Genomic DNA, 15,571 nt, shown 5'->3' on the forward strand with positions numbered 1-15,571 from the left:
CTTGTGATCACTCTCTGTCAAATAAATAAATAAAATCTTTAAAAAAAAAATTAGTGGAGTGTATTTGAAGTAAACACCTCCCCTCTGGTACTTTAATAACGTATTACCTGCCTGGAAATTCCATGTACCTGAATTTTACTGTATGAGTGAGGTGGAAGGAAAGAGAACAACTCAACAACTGGGGATGTTTTATACAATGAGATCAAACAGATGTAAGTTAATGGCAGTGAACACAGTGAACACTGTTGGAAAGTAAGACCTAAGCTATTTGCTACCTCTAGTACAACACATTAGTATCATCCCGGGTAGCTTACCACATTCCCAACCACAAATATCCTTAGAGAGTTTGGGCCATTGTGGTCAAATGGCTGTGTTTTCTGATAAGTGCATTCCTTCTGCTTGGACTTTCTCATTCTCGCTTGCTAACACCCTGTCTCCACACACAAACATAGACACACACAAAAGAAATAATATATAATAATATATAATATATAATATATATATAATATATAGGTCCAGTAATGTCCCAGATAAAGCATAAACAAATCAAACTCTTGAGTAATTTATTATTGATCTTTAATAAAAATATTAAAATATGTCTTTTTATTTAGGACTGGAGAAGCTTGCACAAAAAGGGAAATCATTGTCTCCCTTAGCAAGTATAACTGGAATATCACTCTTTTTGATTATATCCATGTGTCTTCTCTTCCTGTGGAAAAAATATCAACCCTACAAAGGTGGGTTAAAATTAGAAAGGAAATTTACAAATTGTTTTATATGTATACTAAAAAGTACCTTATTATTTTTTTTTCTTTTGGTTTTAGTTATAAAACAGAAGCTAGAAGGCAGGTAATGCATATGTTTCTACAAAAATAATTTTTTCCTGAATGCTTTTTCCTCAATTATTTTCACTGACAGAAATGCCCATTTGTCTTTTCAGGCCAGAAACAGAATACAGGAAAGCTCAAACATTTTCAGGTAATGGCCATGCTGAAAGGGACTAATATCAGTGTTAATGTATATAAATTAATATTGTTGATATTAATTATTACATATAATGTACTATTGATAAAAGAGAATTCATGTAATCTAATATTGATATAATACAGTCTCTTATCTTTGAATATTGCCTTCACTCTACAAAGTATATTGGTTTTATCTAAGTCATGCAAGTCTATAAAATAAGCCTGAAAGGCACTCAACTCCATTTTACAGGCAAGAGAACCAAAGCTTGGAGATTAAGTCACTTGCCCACCATCACTGAGTTCTTTTGAATCCTAATCCATTGATCTTGTATTATTTTGAAAATGTCCAGGACCCTCTCAATTTATTCATTCCTAAAGCAGATACAATGTGGGCAGTGCCAGCCCAGGGAGAAGAGGAAAGGGAGCTTTGACAGTTTTGCTGCTTCTTTGTCCCCAGCAGTGCCCCTCATTGACATTCACTAGGGACTCCCTACAGAGTTGTTGTTAAGCTAACAATGGGGCTTTAACTCAGGACTGGGAGTCACAGGGAGCTGGGTTTCAGTGCCGTATATGCTACTTTTCCCCAGTGTCACCTTGAGAAAACTAATTTTTCCTGACCTCAGCTTCCTTATCTATATAATAAAGATAATAACTACCCCCCCTAGCCAAACACACACACCGAGGTTGCTGTGAGAATTAAATACAATGTTGTGGGTGGAGTGCCTAATATGCCTGGATGCTTCGTGAATGTGGGTCTGCTTCCTCTTACCAAGCCCCAGAGACCATCTCGTTCCTCCCAACCACTCCACTCCCATCATTTTACAGATGACAGTTTGGGTGATTTCGATATTGCCTTGTATTATATTTTGGACCCATGGGCAGCTGTATTTAATTACGTATTCTTATTAGTTCTGATGGTATCTGTTTTAGATCTGGCAGGGTACAGTACATATTATGTGTAGTTAAGAGATGCTGTGACTCCCAGGATGAAAAACCTCGGTGTGCTCTTTGGTAACTGAGAGTTACAAGGGACAAGCCTGCCCACACACGTTCATTTGCATATAGAATACGCCATTCCCACCTCAGGCTTTAAGAATAATTGTCCCAAGTCAGTTTCAATTCTCAGCTTCGGAAGGAGTGATTTCTAACACTGTTTAATGGCAATATGACTGTAGGGGATTAGGAAACCTTAAATCGGTTTGATACTCATACCACTTGAAGCAACAATAAAGATAAGTTTTACAAAGCCTTAAAAAAAGCTACAATAGTAGTTTGAGACGTTTGATTTGTAAGTAGTATTTGTTTTACATTTCAGGCCATGAAGATGCTCTGGATGACTTCGGAATATATGAATTTGTTGCTTTTCCAGATGCTTCTGGTGTTCCCAGGGTTGGTTTTCCTAGTGGCTGATTAACCAGAGGTGTAAGCGGCCTTCAGTTAAGCGCTCGGGCAGTGTGGTCGAATGGCTGTGCTACCCTCAGCAGAGTTCACTTGCTCTGTAGTGAATGATGTCGCCAGATCTGAGGAGCTAAATAAAGCATCTTTCTTGGCCTTTATAAGTAAGGCTAACACGAATTAGGAAGTTACACTAATTCGTAAACATTTTTTTACCTGGTTAGCTCAGCAAAGAGAGAACTAACTAGGTTGAAATTAAGAGAACTGAACAGATAGGGGACCAGGGGACCCTGATTTAAATCATTCTGCATCCCCTTGATGGCTACAGCCTGTCACTTCACTGATTCGCCCTTTCTGTTCCTCACTTTCCCTTCCCTTCCCCTCATAGCTTGCATAGACAATTGATCATACCCTGAATCATACTCTTATGCTCTTCAGTAGAAAGGTACCATATAAACCCAAAGTATGCAAGTACACATCTTTATTTGTCATCCTCAAGGTGCTTGAGACCTGAGAAGGGGGGCCTTTACACCATCTGAAACATTTTTCAGTTTGCAAAGACAAGGTCTTTAAAACAATCTGTTTTGTTTAACAGACCTAAAGAATGTTCTCTGAGCTCATCAGGTCATTAGCATTTTTATAGATCTCTGTAGGGACAGTCTTACCTCTGCTGCCTTTCCTCCCTAAGATAGTTCATTTAGGGAAGGGGCCATAAACACACTACTTGCTTTAGGGCCTTTTTATTTCCTTTTTTTTTTTTTTTTTTTTTAAAGAACTATTTGTCATTAGGGGTTGGTTACCTCACCTATTCAGTGAATTCTACCAATGAGTAAGGTTCATACAGTAATCTTCTTAGCCACAGACTTTGTACAAATGCTATGTGAGTAATAGAGGGAGACTGATTGGATTTCCTCCTCCTGAGGGCACGTTGGTAACACCACCATCAATGCTTAGCACTGCCCTATTCAGTCTCAAACAGAACTGGCTCACCTTTCACTTCTACAGTGAAAAAGACAAAAACAAATATTTGTAGATTAATTATTTCAAACAGCTTCTACCCACAACAGAAAGCCCCCTCTCAGGTGTGGCTTTTAAGTGGGAGAGAAGGAAACTGAAGAACTGGTAAGATTTGGAATGGAGTTGTTGAAGCCAAGAATTTCTTTATTTAAAATAATGCAGTTTTTATTCCTAGGAATTCATGAGAAAGGAGTGAGATCTATGTAAGAAACTTTAAATTTAACCTTGTGATTAATTAGTACCCAGTTTCAAGATGTTACTGGGAGGAACCTGTATGTTCAAAATGCTATAATCCTCAAGAACTTGGGGCAGAGAAATGAGTGCTCTGATTACATATCAGAAGCCCTACTTATTTCTGTCATAAGTAGAATAACTCAGTTTGGAGCCATGCCCATCTTCTACGCTGAAAACTCCTGAGGAATCAGCTAAGATTCTTCACGGGGAAGAAGTAAGAAATCAACACCAACAACAGAAGGAAAAGGATGTGGAGCAGGACCTGTGTCGGAGAACCTGCACTAGGAGAAGCCAGCATGACAGTTATGTGTGAAGATTAGCAGCCAAATGCAGTGGCTTTGAGAAGAAAAGGAAAAATAATAATAAAGCCAAGATCTCAAAGTTGAAGTTAAGAAAGAAAATAAATAACTAACTTCTGAGTTTTAAAAATAAGAATCATCTCTCAGCTTGTGGTACATGAACACGTGGAATCTTCCTCCTCTAATTGCTGTACATTTTACTGTCCATTTAGTACCTCTTTGGGGAATTGGACAGAAAACAATGGCATGAAATGAACAAATTTATTACTTGTTGCCAGCTCTGATATGAACTTAGGTGAATAACTTTGTTATTACCTAGAGTTTGCTCTTGTCATAGACCCTGAACACCCCCATACCAAAGAAACTCAAGAGTTGATCTCAAGTACACTTGACCCTGGAACAACATGGGAGTTTTAAAAATAAAACTGCCAAGGCTACCCAGTTAAAAAACTGCCTATAACTTTTGACTCCCCCAAAACTTAACTACAATAGCCTACTATTGACCAAAAGTCTTACCAGTAACATCAACAGTCAATTAATGTATATTTGTATTATATATTGTATTCTTATAATAAAGTAAGCTAGAGAAAAGAAAATGCTAAGAAAAGCATAGGGAAGAGAAAGCACATTTACAGTATTGTCCTGCATTTATTGAAAAATATCCATGTATAAGTGGACCTGTGCAGTTCAATCCAGGTTTGTTCAAGGGTCAACTGTACAAACTCTAAACCAAAATCTCCTTGACACAAAAATGTTAGGATGAATCATAAGGCTGCACATGAGAACTTTAGCAAGTGGAATGGAAACTGTTTCCAAAGAAAACACAAGCCTAAGGTGTTCTAATACAATGTAGCAGATTAAATTGGAATGAGATAACATATTTTTCAGATGATTTATCAAGGGCAAAGAGTCCTCTAGGCAATGCTCTATAAATACAAAGGACTGAAAGTGATCCGTTGGAAGTGTGTTGAAAATTGGAAGAGCTTGGGATGAGGAGGGGAACCAGATTTCAGCTGACTAACTGGAAGGCAGTGTTTACAAGAAGAAAATCATCAGATAAAAGGAAGGAGGAGTTAATAAAACATGAATGCCAGTTTCAGTAAAATACCTGTTGTTTACCAGGCAGAAATATACTGCCGTGCTTCCCACATTCTTCCAAGCCTTTAGTTAGAGCCCATGACTGAATCAAACCAAACATCTCCCTTTGTGTGTTCTGTATTTCTTGGGACTGTCTATATTAACTTGCAGTGTGATGAGGGCTTTTGTCTATATATTATTCTTTCTTTTCAACCATCCTTGCACATATAATTGGCAAACAGTGTCAAAAAGCTAATTGAGATGTAATATAAAAGATAATCGTATATGCTCTCTGATTCTAAGCTGTCCTGGTATCTTCTCTTTTGCTATTTTCTTCTTTCTATTATATTTTCTTTACAGTATTGCCAGATTTTTTCTTAAATGAAGAAAAAAAAAGTGATAGCATTGTCAAGCTTTTTCTCTTCTGACTTCATAGCTATGCTGCCACATAAACTACCATAGGGTAAGTGCAGGAAACTGTAGCGAGGAGAAAATGGACATTGTAGGGAAGATAAACAGATCTAATTCTCTAACCATTACTACTTCCAGTTGTTTTCAACTACTTAATAGAGTAGACATACTCTTTATTATTCTGCTAATTGTTTTTAATGTGCCATATTTTCTAGATGCCAAGTAGGTCTGTTTCAGCCTCTGATGGTGTATCAGGACAAGATTTGCACAGTACAATTTATGAAGTCATTCAGCACATCCCTGCCCAACAGCAGGACTGTCCAGAGTAAGTATGAACTTGCATTTGGTGATACTATTGTGGAGGGCTAAGTATTCAGCCCCAGCTTTCCCCAGAATTTATTGAAAGGCTCAGAAGAAAAATACCAAAACAGAAAATTGTAGCTTCTGTACATTTGAACACACTTCCCCAATGGAAAATAATTCTAGGGGAAAAAATAGACAAACACAAGTATCTTCCAGGGTTGTGTCCTTGGGCTAGTGGACAAGATGCAGAGCTCTGGAATCTAGTATTTACCCCCCAGTGAGTCTGGATATGAAAGAGATTTTCAGGCCAGTTCTCAAGCCTGATCATCTTGGTTATCTTGATGATTTTCCCATGACTGTGGTGATTTTAGAGCCAATGATCTGTCACTGGGAATAGGACCGGGAGAAAAAAAAAAAAACCCACAAAACATGCACAGCACGGTCACCATCACCATCAAATATCCAACCTCTTAACAGATTCAAAGCAGTCTACTCTAAGTGAACAGAATCACAGCAAGGACTGGCCTCCCAGCCAGAGAGGATAAAATCTGAGCTGAGGCCAAAGCCAGGAAACTACTTACCAGTTAAGCTCAGGCCTGACACTAAGGAGTTGCCCTCCCTTCCCCACCGTGGAGAAACTAAGCCTACAGCCTTTTGAAATAATGAAATGAACTTCCCTCTTTTGTGCTATAGCTGCCTGCGGGCATAACTGCCACAAATCATCTTCCATCATTTCTTTATTTGTCATTTATTGACTTTGAAAAGAACATCAATAACCACACGCAGGAACTTCCCCTCTGGCAAAAGGAACAGTTCTAGAGAAGTAATTCATGCACACCTCTGGATAGATACCAAAAATAACAGTTAGCAGTGGATGACTGCATGGGAAATCATCTTAGGGGGAGGGCACCCAGTCTTGGCGGGGGGGTTGGGGGGACGGATATGCACTCATTTAACGGCTAAGTGACAGGACACCTCAGAGGACCCCATCAGTGCATCTCTTCTTAACCCAGGGAGCCTGGAGAAAAGGGAGTCAGGTAAATTAGGAGCAGACCCTGACAGAGGTAGGAACTTCTGGTCTGAAAAGAAAAGAAAAAATGTTGTAAAGAATTATATTATTGGGGCGCCTGGGTGACTGAGTCAGTTTACCATCTTACTCTTGATTTCATATCAGGTCATGATCTCAGGGTCCTGGGAAGGAGCCTGAGGTAGGGCTTCCTGCTCGGCACCTCAGAGTCTGCTTGTCCTTCTCCCTCCCCTTTTACCCCTCTCTCCCTTATGCTATTCTCTCTCAAATAAAAAAATAAAATAAAATCTTAGGGAAGCCTGGGTGGCTCAGTGGGTTAAGCCCCTGCCTTCGGCTCAGGTCATGATCCCAGGGTCCTGGGATCGAGTCCCGCATCGGGCTCTCTGCTCAGCAGGGGCCTGCATCCCCCCTACCCACCCCGTCTGCCTGCCTCTCTGCCTACTTGTGATCTCTCTCTTTCTCTGTCAAATAAATAAAATCTTAAAAAAGAAATAAAATAAAATCTCTTAAAAGAATTATATTATCAATCTAGTAGAACACAATGGCGAAATATTATTCCATGACAGTTAAAAAAAAAAAAAAAAAAAACTTCTCTAAAATAATACCTGACTCTCTTTACTTCTGGAGCAGAAAATTCAGGGATTTGTTTTTGTTGTTGTTGTTAAATGTAAGGAATAGAAAGAATTTTAAGAGTATGTCTGCTTCCCAACTTTAAGATTATACCCAATTAAGAATATTATCCTATTTAAGCTCATGTGTTTTTCTATATGTCATTTATTCTGCATTATCTGTTTTTTTTTTATTTAGACTGTAAACAAGCCAAATGAAAACTTGGTTTGTCTTTTAAAGCTCCCAATAATAAAGGAAATGCTGATTTATTTACAAAGCTATAGAATATGGCAGCTGTAATTTCAGAACACAAAATAAAGTGATCAGGTTGGTTTCGCATGTAAAAAAAAAAAAAAAGTGATTCTCTAAGTTAAAATAGAAAATCACCCTCTGAAACTAGACTGCTTTCAGACATGAGCAGTATCTTTAGAGTTTCTTGGGAATATAAAACTTTATTTTAGAAATAAACTTGGAAGGTTGAATATAAGGCAGAAATGTTCTTCTTCAAGCATATAAAGGGCTATTCAAAACTGTTCTTGAGGACACGCTCCCTCGAGGGGCAGCAGCCTGAGAACCCCAGTTCACACCACCCGTCCTCTCGCTCCCTTGCCTAGGCTCGTCTCCTTCCCTGTCCTCCTCATCTTTCCTTGCTTCCCTTCTGTGTGTTTGTCTTCTAAGGACTCTGTCTTTACTTCCATTCTTCAATATCTGCCCTCTCTGAACTTCCCTTCTTTTTCCTTCTCTCTCTGGAAGGCTGTTCCCTTCTCTCTAAAATCTCTTAAAAATTTCCTTTTTTACACTTACTTTATTTACAGTCAATCTGCAAACATTTCCAGAACATTATCTGCTAGGGATAGAGGTTAAATAAGGCTGTCTTCTAAGGATTCCATAGTTTAGCGAGCTCTTGTTTGCTTGTTGTAATTAAGACTAGCGGTACTTGGTAGAATAAATATTCCTCAATAATTAAATATTCCCTAAACATGTAGAGGCCATTTTTTCTCTCCTGATTGCCTATGGCTTTATTCTTTATGTCCAGTTAAACTCAAAGGTCAATTGTATGACTAATGCAGTATTATAGGTGGCTAGTGAATTTCTCTCCTCCTCACTTCCCATAGTGAATGTACAAGCTGTAGATAAAGAATAATAACTTTCTGCTTTGTTGTACCTCTGTTTGACAGTTGCTTCTGAGATAGAAAAGACAGCCAACAAAATTCTTTTCTTTGGCTCTTAGACTATTCTAACAGTGTTGTTTTCGTTAGTGCATGTGTCTGTTACCTAATTGGATTGGTGTTTAACAAATTGGTAAGTTGACCTGTTTTCACGTTTTAATACTCAGGCTACTTATTTGGATATTGAACTTGTAGCTACATTTATTTAAATGCTATCTGTTGACCTCACTAAATGCTCCTGGCAGTTTGTTTTGAATCCTTGACTGGCAATTAGTATCTTTAAATTCAGGATATTTGAGTAAACCTTTACTTTCAAAAGGAAATTATCTGCAGAATTTAGTGATTGCTTATTCCTTACACTTATTGGTTTATAAATGTAATTTTCTTGAACTAGTTCAAAACATTTCTATTATTTGCAGGTATTGAAAGGAATAAAAGAATTTAAGGTTCTTCTACCTGTGGAACTGGAACTCTGTAGAATATTTTACATATCTTGTAACATTTCTTTGCCAGGTGAGCATTCATAAACCAGTGCATTGGAGTGAAATAATGAAGGAACATTTTGAGGAAAAACAGTGGAAATGTATATTCATCTGGAATCAGTGAAGAAATCAAGCCCAATACCTCTTGCTCATTACTCCTTTTAAATGCAGAATAGAGTCATTTATAAAAATTATACTGAAGGTTTTCCAGCATACGCACAATGCATTGTGCTGTAGAGGAAGATGGTAGGGAAATAGTGGACAGTCTTTATCATAGGGACTAAGAGGAAGAAAAAGAAGGGACTTTCCAATCAAGTCTCATATCAAGTCTCTCTAAAAAGCTCAATTAGTTCTAATCTATACTTTCACTTTCATCAACATTGCATATTCTATCTAATTTACAAATGTGGGAACTTTATATTTGTAAAAATTTCCAGCAGGTTTTGTTTTATTAATTCTCATTACCATTAAATTATTGTACTAATTTTTAAAATTTTATTCCCAAACTTCCTTCCTGGTATTTGTACCACACAATAAGGGTGGCTGTCACAACAGCAAGATTGCTCTCTAGACTGTCAATTACCATTGGCTTTTTTGAAAAGACATAAAACACTAAAGGAAATGACATACTGAATTTTTTATTTTTGTTCAAGGAAAGATGGATTCAAATAAATTATTTTGGTTTTGCATATATATGTCCTTGACTCTTTGTCTTATAGAGAAAATTTTTACATAAAATATTGTACAGTTATATTTTTTTATCCTTATTTGCCAGTGTGCAATTAAATGTAGATTATAGAGAACTACTAAAATAAGAATCTTCCTCTTGGGGCGCCTGGGTGGCTCAGTGGGTTAGGCCACTGCCTTCGGCTCGGGTCATGATCTCAGGGTCCTGGGATCGAGTCCCACGTCGAGCTCTCTGCTCAGCGGGGAGCCCGCTTCCCTCTCTCTCTCTCTGCCTGCCTCTCCATCTACTTGTGATTTCTCTCTGTCAAATAAATAAATAAAATCTTTAAAAAAAATAATAAGAATCTTCCTCTTGCATGGCTAATTTTTTTTTCAGGTGTGGAATTTTTACTTGATTGAATTGCTGATTCTAGGAAAGGTCTCCCTCCTTGTATATTGCTGTATTTAAAAAATCAGTTAAGAGACCATGGTAGAATTAGAAAGTACCATTTTACAACCTCCAAGTGAAATTACTGATTCAGATCACAATCATCATTAGCTAAGACTGCTGGATAAATGATAACAGATAAAACTAGATGACCAAAGATCAGGTTGCAGAAACTCTGTGAAGGAAAAGTAGTCTGAGACCTAGAGAGAAGCAGTTGTATGAAGTAGCACAAGGCAACTGTGCAGGACACAGGAGGCCCAGGGAGTGGGCACAGAATGGTCATCTGAGTGTTGCAGATCTTGAAGATGAAAGATGAATATTTGTGTTTAATGACATTGGCTACAAACATTCTGACCTGACAGTACCACACTTCAAGATTTCATTTTAGCCAAATAAAGGTAGAAACAACCCAAATATTCAACAACAGGTCTTTAAATGACATTACATCCAAATACTCCAACTATTTTTTTTTTTAGGTTTTATTTATTTATTTGACAGACAGAGATCAGAAGTAGGCAGAGAGGCAGGCAGAGAGAGGCGGGGGAAGCAGGCTCCAGCCGAACAGAGAGCCTAATGCAGGGCTTGATCACAGGACCCCAGGATCATGACCTGAGCTGAAGGCAGAGGCTTTAACCCACTGAGCCACCCAGGCACCCCCAAACACTCCAACTATTAAAAAAGAAGATACAGGGACACCTGGGTGGCTCAGTGGGTTAAAGCCTCTGCCTTTGGCTCAGGTCACAGTCCCGGGGTCCTGGGATCGAGCCCTACATCGAGCCCTGCATCGGGCTCTCTGTTCAACAGGGAGCCTGCTTTCCCCCGCCGCCACCCCATCTGCCTGCCTCTCTGCCTACTCATGACCTCTCTCTGTCAAATAAATGAATAAAATCTTTATTTTAAAAAAAAGATATACACCTATATTTACTGACTTTAAACTATGTCTCATGACCTATTATTTAATACATAAGAAAGAAACCAAAAGAAGAGCATTTCTTTTTCCAACTATTCCAAATGAACCACTGTACTTCCCATCTTTTCACAGAAGCACATGGTTAAAGGAAAGTTTAGACTAATTTAACCCCTTTCTGGTCTTCTTTCTCTAACACCTTCCGTATTTTTCTGCTGGAGAAGTCTACCAGTCCTACCACAAACATTTTCTTTTGCATTTGATATAATGCAGATATATCTATCTATCTATCTATCTATCTATCTATCTATCTATATAAATAAAACTTGGTGTATACATATACATGTATATATACATATATATGTAATAGATTATATAATCTAATTAGATCATCTATAGATTATATATATAATCAGAAAAGGAATTATTGTCCATTACTACTAAATATATAATATATATACATACATATATACTTGGAAATGCATACAGCTGACCAAAAGATAATTAAAACACCTTTAGAGAGTAGATCTTAAACATTCTCACAACAGCAAAAAAGAAAATTGCAGTCATGGGATGTGTTGTGTTCACTAACCTTATTGTGGTAAATTATTTCCCAATATGTACATGTACCAAATAATCACATCTTAAGCTTACACAACATTATACATCAATTATATCTCGGTAAGGCTAGAAAAATAATATAAAATCACTTGTATTCTCGCCTCTCGGAAATAACCTGTTAACATTTTCCTAGATTAGTTATGCGTTTATTCTTTCATATACCTTCTAGTTCCAGAAAGAATTTATGGGAGCTCATATAAATGCATAACGTAACAAGATAAAATATACCCCCAAAATGAAGTTGATAAAGAAAACAGGATGAAGGAACAATGAGAGTTTACAAAGGCACATTGAAAGCAGAAATGAGGCTAATAACCAGTATGATGAATTCCCCTTCATCTCCAAGTATTGTTTTATTCCACCAGGATCACACAGCATATACAGGTGGATGTCTAAGGAGGGACTTCTAAACCAAATGCAATTTGTAACTCTCAGTCCAAAAAAGGTTGCAATCCCCTCACAGGGTTGGAAAAGAGCAGGTCAGCTTTCCCAGCCACCACTCACGGAAGTTCCATCTGCCCCTCCCCTCCTTCCTCAGTCCCGAATTCCCTCCCTCCCTAAGGTCCTTGCATCTCTGGGAGACCAGATTAACTCCCATGAGCTCCAGCTGTGTCTCTGTGTTCCCCTTCCAAGACCCAACCCTGGAACTCTTTCAATCATGGACCATCTTACATAGCCTTTTCTTGCATGGGTAACAATACATTCACATGCTTCCCAATCAAAATCTTGTAAGAATGATGTGCCAAGACAACTGTTTGTATTCGGTTTTGGTTTGGTTGATTTTGTGTATCCCTCCAGAGTTCCTTACCACAAACCAAAGGAAATACAAACGTTTATTTTTATTTTCTCAAACTCACTTTTCAGTCACTTGTAATTCCTCTCATTTTTGTATTGTTCTCTCACACACAAATATACAGACTCTCTTAGAGCATGGTTCCACTCAAAGCAACAAGGAATTGCTGAAGGGAGCGATGTGAAAGCTGTCAATGGGGTGTCACACCAGGTGACTCACTGCTTTTTTAGTATATGGGGATGAAAATCTCATAAATTAATCAAGGTTTCCAAGGGAAGTGATGGACCAAATCCAGATGTTTACCTAATTAACAAATTAATCTTTAAAAACCAGCCTGAAGTTCTTTCCTTATTACTAAACATAGTCTTATCTAAGCTGTTGTTAAAATTTCTAACTTTCTACTAATTGCTTCTGACTTGGAATAGAATTGTATTCCTAGTGTTCATTAAATAATATATCCTACTGATAGAGTTTTAAACAAAAATTAATAAAATACTTGTGAATAAAACAGCTTCCCTTGTTTTTCTGACATTTGTGCACTTCCATGTTAATAAGACAATTTCAGTTAAAACAAATTGCATACATATCCTCAAAGATAGTCCATGTGCTCACTCAGTTTTATGAGATCATAGCATCTTACAAAGTTTTGTTAAAATAATAAAATTGGGTGATAACATAGAACATGGAATATGGGTAATACTTTATATATTATAAAGATTTAACTTATTTTTAGAAAGGTTTTACTTTCTGTTCCTATACTGCTGTGTACCCTATGAATTTTTATGTCCTTATATATTCCTCTAAAGTTCATGTTTCAGTATACATGAATGTGTATGCTTTAGTTTCATGAGGCAGTAGGAAAGCAAAGTTTTCTTTCTCATAAGCAGATGTGGAAATCATACGTAGCACCTGGATTTAACACTGTTATTCTCCTTCCTTCTCATCTTCGAGGTAGTGTTTATTGGTATTACCATGTTGGCCTTGTGGTTTATCAACATTTTCATACCATTAACGACTTTGATCTTCACAAGAACCTTGGGGCTAGAGGAAGCATGCCCATTTTATAGACGAATAGAGACTCAGAAAGTGAAAAGACTCCGAAAATCATCAAACCAACGAGTGTCAGAGCTGATCTCCAAACTGCACTTCTGGCTCCAAGGCCAAGGTCTATTCCAATGTACCAATTGATTTCTCTGGACAAGGCACGCTGGAGTGGAGTTCACACCAATTTTTCTTCTGTCAGCCCTACTTTTAGGAGCTTCATTAATTTCAAATACCATTGGGCCTCCAGAAAACAGGTTATTTGTTTTTTGTGCCTGAGAACCTTCTCACTTAATATCTTCCTAGGGAACATGACAGCTCAATTGCTTGTCATACAATAGGGCAGGAACTGGCAGATTGCTTCTTCCCTGCAGCAGAATTCCACCTTGGGTTAATGAGAGAAGGTTTCTGAAGCTTCAGAGTAGTCCCTTCAATTCTACATAAAGCAGTTGTCCCAGGAGGTGGGGACTTCAGAGACCCCCATGATACCATGCTTTTCTGAGTGTCCCATATGGCGTCCATCCCAGCATAAGCACTTTAGAACACAGACAATAATGTTTTTTGAACTGTACTGAATTAGATTACCTGTCCTCTGTATATTTAATGAAGACTCCATTTATAGGAGGCAAATAAATTACTGTGTTTCCAATAACCAAGTTCCTCTGAGACTGATTCTCAGGGCACTTGAGAACTTTGGGAGCTATTTTTCCTGAAGTTCACTGAGATCCTATCAAAATATTTTGTTTAATAAAAAAAAGTTATCAGGGTCTGACTGTAACTACAAAATTTTATCCTTATTATAAAATAATTAGTTTATGGCTCACAGATCACTTGTCAGGACTAGTGTAGGATTCCAAATAGAAATGCCTGATAAACAGTTGCATATCCAACATGAGAACTTTGAGGACAGGCCTGGGTTTAAGAAATAAAATTTGAATCATTTTTATATACTTACAATGCCTTTGGCAGCAAATAACAGAAAACTCTGACTAAAACTGACTTAGAATAATTTATTATCCCAAATGACAGGAAGTTCAAATGCAAGGTAGACTCCAGGATTGGTTCATTTAATGACTCAACAGTATCATCAAGAACCCAAGTTCTCTTCCATTTCTCCACTCTGCTCTCATGGTTACAGATGGCTACAGCAGTTGCAGAAATTATATCTAGACATCACAAAATCCAGAACATGGGGAAAAAAAACACCTTTTCCTAGGTCGTTTTCTTATGCATAAAGAAACTTTTCCCAGCAGCTTCCACCAGAATTTCAGTAGTTTTTCCTTGGCTATGTGAAATGAGATTAGATTGGTACAGTATGCAGAATTTAACCCCCTGGAGATGGAGTCAACACTCCCAGAAGAACATAGCTGGGTGGAGGAAGAGTAGACATCCAAATAAAATTGAAGTTTTTTATGGAAATGAAAAAATGGAAATGGATGCAAGAGGATGAGATCAAGAGCAAACAAGGAGGGAAACACCCTTGGAAAGACCAACTTTAGGAAATTAAAGTGAAGCCAAGGAAGGTTAAGCAAAAGAACTTGGGAAGAAACTTTTTTTTACTTGAGACCTTTCTTGTTTTTTGAGAAAGGCTTGTATTGCTATATACTTTCCTCTCAGGACCACCTTTGCTGTGTCCCAAAGATTTTGAACAATTGTGTTTTCATTTTCTTTTATTTCCATGAATTTTTAAAATTCTTCTTTAATTCTTTAATTTCCTGGTTGATCCACTCATTGTTTAGGAGGATGCTCTTTAGCCTTCATGTATTTGAGTTCTTTCCAACTTTCCTTTTGTGATCAAGTTCTAGTTTCAAAGAACTGTGCTCTGAAAATATGCAGGTTGAGACCTGATTTGTGACTCAGGATCTTTTGTGATTTGTGAACTATTCTGGAGAATGCTCCATGTGCATTAGAGAAGAATGTGTATTCTGTTGTTTTGGGATGGAATGTTCTAAATATATCTGTGATGTCCATCTGGTCCAATGTGTCATTTAAGGCCTTTATTTCCTTGTTGATCTTTTGCTTAGATGATCTGTCCATTTCTGTGAGGGGGTGTTAAAGTCCCCTACTATTATTGTATTATTGTTGATGTGTTTCTTTGATTCTGTTA

At 37.6% G+C, this 15,571-nt stretch overlaps 1 protein-coding gene across 9 annotated transcripts in view; it reads left to right on the plus strand.

Annotated features, from left to right (window-relative positions):
- The window catches only part of HEPACAM2 (HEPACAM family member 2), a 61,750-nt gene that overhangs the window by 40,482 nt on the left and 5,697 nt on the right, over positions 1–15,571 (plus strand). For 5 of the 9 annotated variants that reach the window (XM_032304445.1, XM_032304444.1, XM_032304446.1 and 2 more), the window contains exons 5-9: positions 612–737; positions 825–849; positions 941–978; positions 2,281–2,354; positions 5,614–5,723. In XM_032304445.1, coding sequence (XP_032160336.1) covers positions 612–737; positions 825–849; positions 941–978; positions 2,281–2,354; positions 5,614–5,723 — 373 coding nt within the window. Of the gene's footprint in view, positions 1–611; positions 738–824; positions 850–940; positions 979–2,280; positions 2,355–5,613; positions 6,618–6,875; positions 6,910–9,019; positions 9,652–15,571 lie in introns of those variants that run through there. The other 4 variants (XM_032304441.1, XM_032304442.1, XM_032304439.1 and 1 more) reach the window with 3 other exon arrangements.

Source organism: Mustela erminea, chromosome 11, assembly GCF_009829155.1.
Source record: "Mustela erminea isolate mMusErm1 chromosome 11, mMusErm1.Pri, whole genome shotgun sequence".
In the NCBI taxonomy this organism is placed as follows: domain Eukaryota; kingdom Metazoa; phylum Chordata; class Mammalia; order Carnivora; family Mustelidae; genus Mustela; species Mustela erminea.